The 10,950-nt window shown below is 40.3% G+C and overlaps 1 protein-coding gene across 1 annotated transcript in view; it reads right to left on the bottom strand.

Moving 5' to 3' along the window:
- The window catches only part of LOC128703264 (nephrin-like), a 148,969-nt gene that overhangs the window by 125,272 nt on the left and 12,747 nt on the right, over positions 1-10,950 (bottom strand). Inside the window, exons 4-5 of the mRNA XM_070103241.1 lie at positions 7,999-8,150; positions 1,263-1,407 (exon numbers count right to left, since the gene is read on the bottom strand). Coding sequence (XP_069959342.1) covers positions 1,263-1,407; positions 7,999-8,150 — 297 coding nt within the window. The remainder of the gene's footprint in view (positions 1-1,262; positions 1,408-7,998; positions 8,151-10,950) is intronic.

The following is a 10,950-nucleotide window of genomic DNA, read 5'->3' as shown; positions in this document are numbered from 1 at the left end:
CGTCTTCAAGTATCTTCTGCTTCTATCAACTTTTCTGTACTCGACTGAAGAAGCCTACTGTGTAGGCGAAACGTTTCGAAATAAAGATACCTAACTGTTGCATATGTGTCTTACCTAACAATCTGTCGGTATTTTATACCATTTTAATGTTCACATGCATCACAGCCCGGCTGATAGGGAATTGACTTCAGGAATTCGTCATGGTTTTTCTTGAAGACAACTGAAGGTTTGTTGGAAATTCCCCTTATGAAAAAAGGGAGGGCGATGAAGAGTCGAGGACCTCTGACATTTATCGTATTCTCTCTTAGTGTATTCATCGCATCCTTTCTTTTTACTGATTTTTTTTTGCCCTGTTTGTCAAGTTACACTCTTTTTACTGCGTGATTTCAGTGGACAGGTTTAAAACCAGTCCCTTCAGGAATATCCAAGTTTAAATTATGGCGTACCTTTCTCGCCAACATTCCAGGGAATAGGGGTCAGGTCAAGGAGCTTCAAGCATTCACACCGATTCAGACCTACGAACGAATTTATGTGGGTCGTGAAGATTCGTTGTACGTTTTCAAGTTCGTCAAGATCTCCTGTCTTGAAGGGAGGCCGTTAGTACACAGCAATATCAGAGCCAGGAGAGGCAAAGTAAACTTAGGAGTGACACTGTTGGCTTGGCTTCTCTATTCTTTCAGTGTTCTTGATATCCAGCCTGTCATTTTCCTGGCAGCAGGGATTGTAACTCTGTAGTCGTTCTCGAATGTGAGATCCCCTTACATTATTACTCCCTGGTCTCACATATTGAATAGTCGCTCAATTGAGCTGTCTGAGTTTGTCTTGTATTCAATTTCAGCTGTTCTTTAGGGGAACAACTGAACAACAACAGCAATAATAATAATAATAATAATAATAATAATAATAATAATAATAATAATAAGAAGAAGAAGAAGAAGAAGAAGAAGAAGAAGAAGAATACTGAAAGTATGTATGCATTCACTATGCCAGGAGTTGTGACTCAGCCCCTGCAACCACAGACAGGTGAGAGAGAGAGAGAGAGAGAGAGAGAGAGAGAACGATGCAAGTATACAGAGAGACGTGGTCAGTACTTACAGGAGACATCCAGATAGGTGACAGAGAGAGAGAGAGAGAGAGAGAGAGAGAGAGAGAGAGAGAGAGAGAGAGAGAGAGAGAGAGAGAGAGAGAGACAGACAGACAGACAGACAGAGACAGAGAGAGAGAAGCATGCAAGTATACAGAGAGACGTGGTCAATACTCACAGGAGACATCCAGAGTGAAGATATCTTCCAGGGTGGCTAGAGGTAGTGTTGGATGCTGTGCTCGACACACCAGTTGTCTTCCATGGTGATCCCTAGCTACCTGCAGCAGCAGAACACTGACTGTCATGTTCTCACTCACTTGAACCTGCCGGCAGAGAAGGGAACACCGAGGCTCAGAGTGAACAAATAATTACAATGTAAATCTCATCTCTGTGAGAGGTTCCAGGGTTCAGTGAGCCCTAATAAAGAATTATTAAGCATCACATGAAACAGAGAGTAGAATGAAATTAGCTCACAGACACCCACACCACCGTATGTCCTCGGATCACGGTAACACACCTAGCTCTGCTGGGTGCCTGATTCTTGTAGGATTGAGTGATCCTGTAGGTTAGAGTGTAATGTGACTTAAGAAATCGTAATGACACGATTGCAAACAAACCATACCCCCGGCCGGGATTGAACCCGCGGTCATAGAGTCTCAAAACTCCAGCCCGTCGCGTTAGCCACTAGACCAGCTAGCCACAATAAGATTCATCCAACTAGGTATATTTCTACACCATAGGAAAGTTAGCACAGGCACCTCTGTGACCACAAATGCAAGTTTTTACAGACGAATCTCCAGCTAGCGTGGCCGTGACGAACTCTAGCTCAAGTCCCTTCACTGCCGTCAACATGACTTAAGAAATCGTAATGACACGATTGCAAATAAACCATACCCCGGCCGGGATTGAACCCGCGGTCATAGTCTCAAAACTCCAGCCCGTCACAGAGGTGCCTGTGCTAACCTTCCTATGGTGTAGAAATATACCTAGTTGGATGAATCTTATTGTGGCTAGCTGGTCTAGTGGCTAACGCGACGGGCTGGAGTTTTGAGACTCTATGACCGCGGGTTCAATCCCAGCCGGGGGTATGGTTAGAGTGTAATGTGATTTTCGCTCACCATGAGGTGGACCAAAATGACATATATATATATATATATATATATATATATATATATATATATATATATATATATATATATATATATATATATATATATATATATATATATATATATATATATATATATATATATATATATTGTGCCTGAGAATTACGGACACGCCGTCTCGCTTGTTCAAAAAATTCAGCCAATTTTTGGTGCATTATTCTCTGCCAAAAATCTCAAGAGACTTTACATATCATTATGCAAAATAACATCATCAGTAGCGTCAAATTTTTGTTCTGTTAACGATATTTGGCTCTTAAAGGCAATAAAATTTTGGGTTATAAGATTTTTGGGGGGAGTGGGGGCGTGGGAGGGGGGGATGAATCTGCATTATGAGAGGCTTATGTGGCAGTATCTACACCTCATAACCAAAGCACCCGGGTTTGAACCTTAGCCAGGGGGAGACAACGGGTACATTTAAGTACACCTGCTACCCTGCGTTCACCTAGTAGTAAATAGGTACGTTATAACCAAGACTAATTTCACGGGTTATATATATATTTGCTATATATCCTAATGAAGTTTTGAAGGAGATATGTTCACAGTAATGTTTACTCCCAGATCTTTGTCTCTCTTTACCTTACGTTAAATATCCCGTGTCTGGTCTTCTAGTTAGATCTTATTATTATATATTTATATATATGTATATATATATATATATATATATATATATATATATATATATATATACATATATATGTATATATATATATATATATATATATATATATATATATATATATATATATATAGTATAGATATATATATATATATATATATATATATATATATATATATATATATATATATATATATATATATATATATATATATATATATATATATATATATATATATATATATATATATATATATAACTAGAGAGATAAATGCGAGTGTGTGTATGTGTTTTAATTGCAAGATAAAAGTGTTAAACCCACCATAAATAAAACCGAGAGAGTTGGTTTAGTCAAAAACTGAAAATTAACTTAGGATAAAGAAAACTTGCTTTGTATAAAAACTTTGATGGTAAAGCAATGGAAATACTTTACTTCTAATTTGAATTAACTTAAAGTTAGTGTTGGTTGGGGGACGCCACTTGGGACACAGTTGGAAGACCTAACTAACTCTCCACGCATACGTTAGCAGGTGTGTGTGTGTGTGTGTGTGTGTGTGTGTGTGTGTGTGTGTGTGTGTGTGTGTGTGTGTGTGTGTGTGTGTGTGTGTGTGTGTGTGTGTGTGTGTGTGTGGGTGTGTGTGGGTGTGTGTAATTTGTTCTGCAAAGTTTTGGTCGAGGTTAGGTAAGGTTAGGTTAGGTTAGGTTAGGTTAGGTTAGGTTAGGTTAGGTTAGGTTAGGTTAGGTTAGGTTAGGTTAGGTTAGGTTAGGTTAGGTTAGGTTAGTTAGGTAAGGTAGGTAGGTAAGGTTAGGTTAAGGTTAAGGTTAAGGTTAGGTTAGGTTAGGTTAGGTTAGATTCGGTTAGGTAAGGTAAGGTAAGGTAAGGTTGGGTAAGGTTAGGTTAGGTTAGGTTAGGTTAGGTTAGGTTAGGTAGGTAAGGTAAGGTAAGGTAAGGTTAGGTTAGGTTAGGTTAGGTTAGGTTAGGAAGTTAAGGTTAGTTAGGTAAGGTAAGGTAGGTAAGGTAGGTTAAGGTTAAGGTTAGGTTAGGTTAGGTTAGGTTAGGTTAGGTTAGGTTAGGTTAGGTTATGGTAAGGTAAGGTAAGGTAGGTTAGGTTAGGTTAGGTTAGGTTAGGTTAGGTAAGGTAAGGTAAGGTAAGGTAGGTAAGGTAAGGTAAGGTAAGGTTAGGTTGAGGTTAGGTTAGGTTAGGTAAGGTAAGGTAAGGTAAGGTAAGGTAAGGTAAGGTAAGGTAAGGTAAGGTTAGGTTAGGTTAAGGTGGTTAGGTTAGGTTAGGTAGGTAAGGTAAGGTAGGTGTAAGGTGAAGGTAAGGTAAGGGTAAGTTAGGTTAGGTTAGGTTAGGTTAGGTTATTAGGTTAGGTTAGGTTAGGTTAGGTTAGGTTACGGTTAGGTTAGGTTAGGTTAGGTTAGGTTAGGTTAGGTTAGGTTAGGTTAGGTTAGTTAGGTTAGGTTAGGTTAGGTTAGGTTGGGAGGTTAGGGTTGAGGTTAAGGTTGGAGTTAGGTTAGGTTAGGTTAGGTTAGGTTAGGTTGAGGTTAGGTTAGGTTAGGTTAGTTGGCGTTAGTTAGTTAGGTTAGTTGATGTTAGGTTGAGATTAGTAGTTAGGTTAGGTTAGGTTGAGGTTAGGAATTAGGTTGAGTTAGATTGAGTTAGGTTGTTACGTTGAGGTTGATGTTAGGTTGAGTTGTTATGTTAGGTTAGGTTGAGTTGTAGTTAGATTAGGTTGATTGGTTGAGTTAGGTTGAGTTGTTAGTTAGGTTAGTTAGTTAGTTGAGTTAGAGTTGAGGTTAGGTTAGGTTAGGTTGGGGTTGGGTTAGATTAGGTTAGGTTAGGTTAGGTTAGGTTAGGTTGGAGTTAGGTTAGGTTGAGGTTAGGTTGAGTTAGGTTAGGCTAGGTTAGGTTAGGTTAGGTTAGGTTAGTTAGGTTAGGTAAGGTTTGTCAGGAAACAGGACAAGTGTTTCCTGACTCGGGACTCAGTCATATGATGACCAGCAGCTGGAGCTTTTGGTCATCTGACAGAGACCTTCCACTGGCTTACCCCTCAACCCCTTTAAAACTTAAGGTTATATTATAACTTACATAATTATAACACAACGCAGCAAAAACACACAAAATAACCCACACATAGGAGAGAGGAGCTTACGACGACGTTTCGGTCCTTCATAGACCATTTACAAGTCACACTAACGCACGAGAGTGAGGGAGCCAGTATATATACGCTACATATATACTGGCTCCCACACTCCTTTCCCTCAGTGTGGCTCTGTAAATGGTCCAAATATGACCGAAACGTCGTCGTAAGCTCCTCTCTCCTATGTGTGGGTTATTTTGTGTGTTTTTGCTGCGTTGTGTTATAATTATGTGAGTTATAATATAACCTTAAGTTTTAAAGGGGTTGAGGGGTAAGCCAGTGGAAGGTCTCTGTCAGATGACCAAAAGCTCCAGCTGCTGGTCATCATATGACTGAGTCCCGAGTCAGGAAACACTTGTCCTGTTTCCTGACAAACCTTACCTAACCTAACCTAACCTAACCTAACCTAACCTAACCTAACCTAACCTAACCTAACCTAACCTAACCTAACCTAACCTAACCTAACCTAACCTAACCTAACCTAACCCAACCTAACCTAACCTAACCTAACCTAACCTAACCCAACCCAACCTCCTCTTTCCTTGGTTAAATTTAATTACTTCTATGACTATAATCACTACTATCACTATGATTATTATAATCACTAAGACTACGATTATAATAATTATATTACAACATTAAAAATATTAATAACGTATTTAGTCTACTTAGTTTACTATCGTTGTCTAAATTATTTTACTCTTCCTCTATTTCTTGCATGACCCTAGTGGGTTTAGCGCTTGGTTTTGATTATAATAATTCTAACTCTTGTCTGAGTGTTTAAATTACCTGTCCTTGTCTATGACCAAGAGTATTTTTCATGTCATGATCATGTCTCACCGGACCTCTTCTCATAGTCCCCTTAGTTCCGGTACAAATCTCGCTCGTGAGCCTTTGGATTTTCTCTCCTTATTCTAGCTAGCGCAGAATAATTTAAAATAGGCGCAAAGTACATTGTTAGGATTGTTAGGACTCTAGAAAACAGGTATATGTCATATATCCTACTGAACTTTTGAAGGAGATACACTCGTTGTAATGTTTACTCCCAGATCTATCTCTCTCTTTACGTTACGTTAAATATCCCGTGTCTGGTCTTCTAGTTAGATCTTATTATCATTGCTTCTGTATCACACTTTACGACATCTTCTGATTCCGGATGAATCAAAAGTTGCCACAGAGGGCATAGAGAAAGGCTGGACTTGAGAAAGACCTGCCAAGCATGGGCCAGAAAGCCACCTGCACTGCCCCTTCATGTTCCTGCTTTTTCGCTCTATTTTTCATACGTCTCTATTTTATTCTTTATCAGTATATGTTTTAATATCATTTTGATGTTTCTGTTGTTTATCTCTTTGTGTCTCTTCCAGAGCTGATGGGATATTTAGTTTATTGTATTTCCTTTTATTTATTGGTAGTGCAAATAATTGTGATTTCCCGAGATATAATTTATTTATCTCAGTGTGACTCACGAAATCGTAATGACACGATTGCAAACAAACCATACCACGGGTGGGGATAGAACATGCGGTCAGAGAGTCTCAAAACCTCGATTTTTGTTGCGCTCTCTCTCTCTCTCTCTCTCTCTCTCTCTCTCTCTCTCTCTCTCTCTCTCTCTCTCTCAAATTTTTCCTTGAGTTTTTGCAATATTCAACGAGGCATCAACAATCAGTTTTGTTGGTACCAAGTTTAATGAGTAAAGAAAACGCTCCAAGTTTTGGCCAGTTTGATGAATGTCTTTAATTAACGGCAGTGATTTAAACCAATAACAAAAAAAAACATTTATTTTGGGAAAGACAACGCAACAGATGGCGGAGTTCGATAAACCTTTTTCGGCATTTTTTTTGGTTGTCTAAATAATGAGGGATGCGATGTTTGTTGATTATTTTTTTCATGAAAATGTAAAGAAAGAGCCAGGTCATCAGTATGAGATGTAAGCTAGTAGAGAGAAGAACCAGGGGGGACGTGACAACGACATACAAGATACTAAGAGGATTGGACAGGGCGGATGAGGATATTCTGCTGGAACTACGAGACAGAATGATGCACCGAAGAGCAGTCAGGCTCATTGGTAGGCGAGGAAGCTCTGGGAAAGGGGATTCAAGAGTTGAGGCAAGTAGACAGACAAATTGGTAGACAGACAGATTGGTAGACAGACAGGCAAGCATGAAGGAAGGCAAGCAGAAATAAAAAATAGACGGGACGTAGGCAGACAGGTTGTCACTAATTAAATCAGCCAGGCAGGCAGGAAGGCAGGCAGGAAGGCAGGCAGGAAGGCAGGCAGGAAGGCAGGCAGGAAGGCAGGCAGGAAGGCAGGCAGGCAGGCAGGCAGGCAGGCAGGCAGGCAGGCAGGTAGGTAGGTAGACAACAGGCAGTGATACAGGCAGTTAAACTGACAATCAAACTGTCAGGCGAGCATAGAACCAGGGAGAAATTCTGGAAGGCTACGGAAAACTTGCAGAACGATGGGAGATAACTGACAAGCAGAGGGACAGCAGACGAGTGGTAGGGAGGAAAAACACTTATCCAGAGCCCCTGGTAGAGGGAAAGAGAGAGAGAGAGAGAGAGAGAGAGAGAGAGAGAGAGAGAGAGAGAGAGAGAGAGAGAGAGAGAGAGAGAGAGAGAGAGAGAGAGAGAGAGAGAGAGAGAGAGAGAGAGAGAGAGAGAGAGAGAGAGAGAGAGAGAGAGAATGTGACACAAACAATAATGGACACAAAAAACAGGCCAAGTATCTTTATTGACAAGAGACTGTGACAAATAGTAACTACTACTACTACTACTGCTATTGTTACTACTACTATTAATACTATTTCTACTATTACTACTATTACTACTGCTGCTACAACTACTGCTACTACTACTACTACTGCTACTACTACTACTACTACTACTACTACTACTACTACTACTACTACTACTACTATTTCTGCAACTACTACTACTATCACTAATACCACTAATATTACTACAAACACAGACACACACACACTGACCTGGGTGTGTAGGGGCGTCACCTGCTGACCCTGTTGATACCAGGTGACCTGAGGAGGTGGGTTACTCCCTACAACTGTACACACCAGTTTGGCTAACCTGCCAGCCACTAGTGGTTTCTCCTCTGGCTCTATGCTCACACTCAGTGGTCCACCTACAAGTTTAGAGAACACTCTAAGAAGTAATGACGTGAATGTATGTAAGTGGGTGCAGGTACACGTAAATACAGATACATAAATAACACTGGTCAAGAAATTTAATGCATCCGAGATCAGAGAATCAATTTCTAACTAATCTTTGGTCATTAATAATGATTATCATGGTTAAAACTGTTTGTTACCTCAACTTTTCAATATATACCTACGTGATAATTATCATACATTGTAAGAACATAAGAACATAAGAATGGAGGAACACTGCAGAAGGCCTACTGGCCCATGCGAGGCAGGTCCTTATCAAAACGACCACTACCTAAAGATACCCAAGAAATAACTCCCGTACCCAATGACACCAATCAATAAATTAGACACATGTGCAACTCTTGGGTATCTTTATTGAGGAAACGTTTCGCCACACAGTGGCTTCATCAGTCCATACATAAGAACATAAGAATGTAGGAACACTGCAGAAAGCCTACTGGCCCATACGAGGCAGGTTCTCATCAAAACGACATCTACCTAAAGCTACCCAAGAAATAGCTCCCGTACCCCATGACACCAATCAAACCCAGCCCCTCCCACTCATATATTTGTCCAGTCTCTTCTTAAAGCTACCCAAGGTCCTAGCCTCTATCACCCCACTGGGAAGACTGTTCCACGCATCTACAACTCTGTTAGAAAACCAGTACTTACCTATGTCCTTTTTAAATCTAAATTTATCCAACTTAAATCCATTATTTCTGGTTCTTACCTGGTTCGACACCCTCAGTACTTTATTAATATCTCCCTTGTTTATGCCCGTCATCCACTTATACACTTCAATGATATCTCCCCTCATTCTACGCCTCTCCAGAGAGTGGTAGAATGAGGGGAGATATGAATAAATTACCCAGGGTAACCCAAAAAAGGTCAACCCAAAAAAAGGTCAATCCAACAAAGATCAACCCAAGAAAGGTCGGGCAAAGTGACTCACTTCTACTGGGATCCTTACACTTCTCGCCCACTTGACTGGTACCCTAATTTGCCTACTCGTGCGCAACGCATAACTCATCTTTTCTTTATGAAGTGTTTCCCTTGCGAAGCAGGTTTCTTCGGTCAAATACAGGCGAAGTGTTAGGTTATTAATCTCTCAGCCTTGATAGGAGGTGGTCAGTCCCTCATTCATAACCGGAGATTTGTGTCCAAACCATATATACTTTAGTAGAAGTATATAAGTATATAAGAAGTATATAAGGTATATATACTTTCAGTAACTTGTATTCATATACCTAGTACTTGTATCTTTTCTTAGAGTAAAGCCTATCAACAATACTTGTGTTTCTAGAAGCGTTAGAGTGTGCTAAGCATTTATAATTCACGATGACATCAAACCACGGAACGGGTGGGGTTCGAACTCACGGCGAGTGAGTGCTGACGCACTGGCCAGGAGTTTTACTACTCACTTGCCGCGAGTTCGAGCCCCAACCGTACCGTGGGTTAATCACTTATCAATTTCAACGAGTTTAGCTGCAATATACCTGCAACAGAAGGGATGTTGCATTTACAGAAATATGTAAATTATGTTAATTTTTAAGCATAATTTCTGGCTAATTGAAGAATTGAGACACTTATGCAACACATGGGAATCTTTATTTAAGAAACGTTTCGCCACACAGTGGCTTCATCAGTCCAATACAAAGTAGAAGTGGGTAAGGAGAGTAGAAGTTTGAGGTAATCAGTCCCTCAACCTGGAATCGATGTGTACAAAGACTTCTACTTTGTATTGGACTGATGAAGCCACTGTGTGGCGAAAAGTTTCTTAAATAAAGATTCCCATGTGTTGCATAAGTGTCTCAATTCTTCAACTTGTCGGTTTTCAAAACCATTCATCACTTCTGTCAGACACTGCAACATCATGGGATCTTGGTACAAAGACTTCAACGCTTGCCCAACCTTTGGACGACGACCTACTTACACTAGTGGCAGGTCCCACTGTGATCCCGCCTCCTCCTGCTTCAACTCATCTCACCGCAGTATATAAGCCACCTCTCTGGCCCTATGCTGCACTTTCTACAAGAGTGATGGACTGAACACATCGATTCCAGGTTGAGGGACTGATTACCTCATTCTCCTCCTGTTCTTCAAGATTCTCCTTTGTATGGACTGATGAAGCCACTGTGTGGCGAAACGTTTCCTCAATAAAGATACCCAAGAGTTGCACATGTGTCTAATTTATCAACATGTCGGTTCTCTGAACCATTCATCTACAAACAGCTCTATACATCACTAGCAAGGCCTCATTTTACAGCTCTATACATCACTAGCAAGGACTCATTTTACAGCTCTATACATCACTAGCAAGGCCTCATTTTACAGCTCTATACATCACTAGTGAGGCCTCATTTTACAGCTCTATACATCACTAGTGAGGCCTCATTTTACAGCTCTATACCTCACTAGTGAGGCCTCATTTAGATTATGCTGCTCAGTTTTGGTCCCCTTACTACAGGATGGACATAGACTCATTAGAGAACATACAGAGAAGAATGACTAAAATGATTTATTGTGTAAGGAACCTCCCGTATGAAGATAGACTTAAAGCCTTAAATCTCCACTCTCTGGAGAGGCGTAGAATGAGGGGAGATATCATTGAAGTGTATAAGTGGATGACGGGCATAAACAAAGGTGATATTAAAAGGACACAAGTGCAACTAATGTGACATTTGATTGTGGCAACGTTTCGCTCTCCAAAGCTCCTGGAGAGCGAAACGTTGCCACAATAAAATGTCACATTAGTTGCACTTGTGCCCTTTTACT

Source organism: Cherax quadricarinatus, chromosome 85 (genome assembly GCF_038502225.1).
Source record: "Cherax quadricarinatus isolate ZL_2023a chromosome 85, ASM3850222v1, whole genome shotgun sequence".
NCBI lineage: Eukaryota > Metazoa > Arthropoda > Malacostraca > Decapoda > Parastacidae > Cherax > Cherax quadricarinatus.
This window is presented reverse-complemented; position numbering and strand designations above follow the sequence as displayed.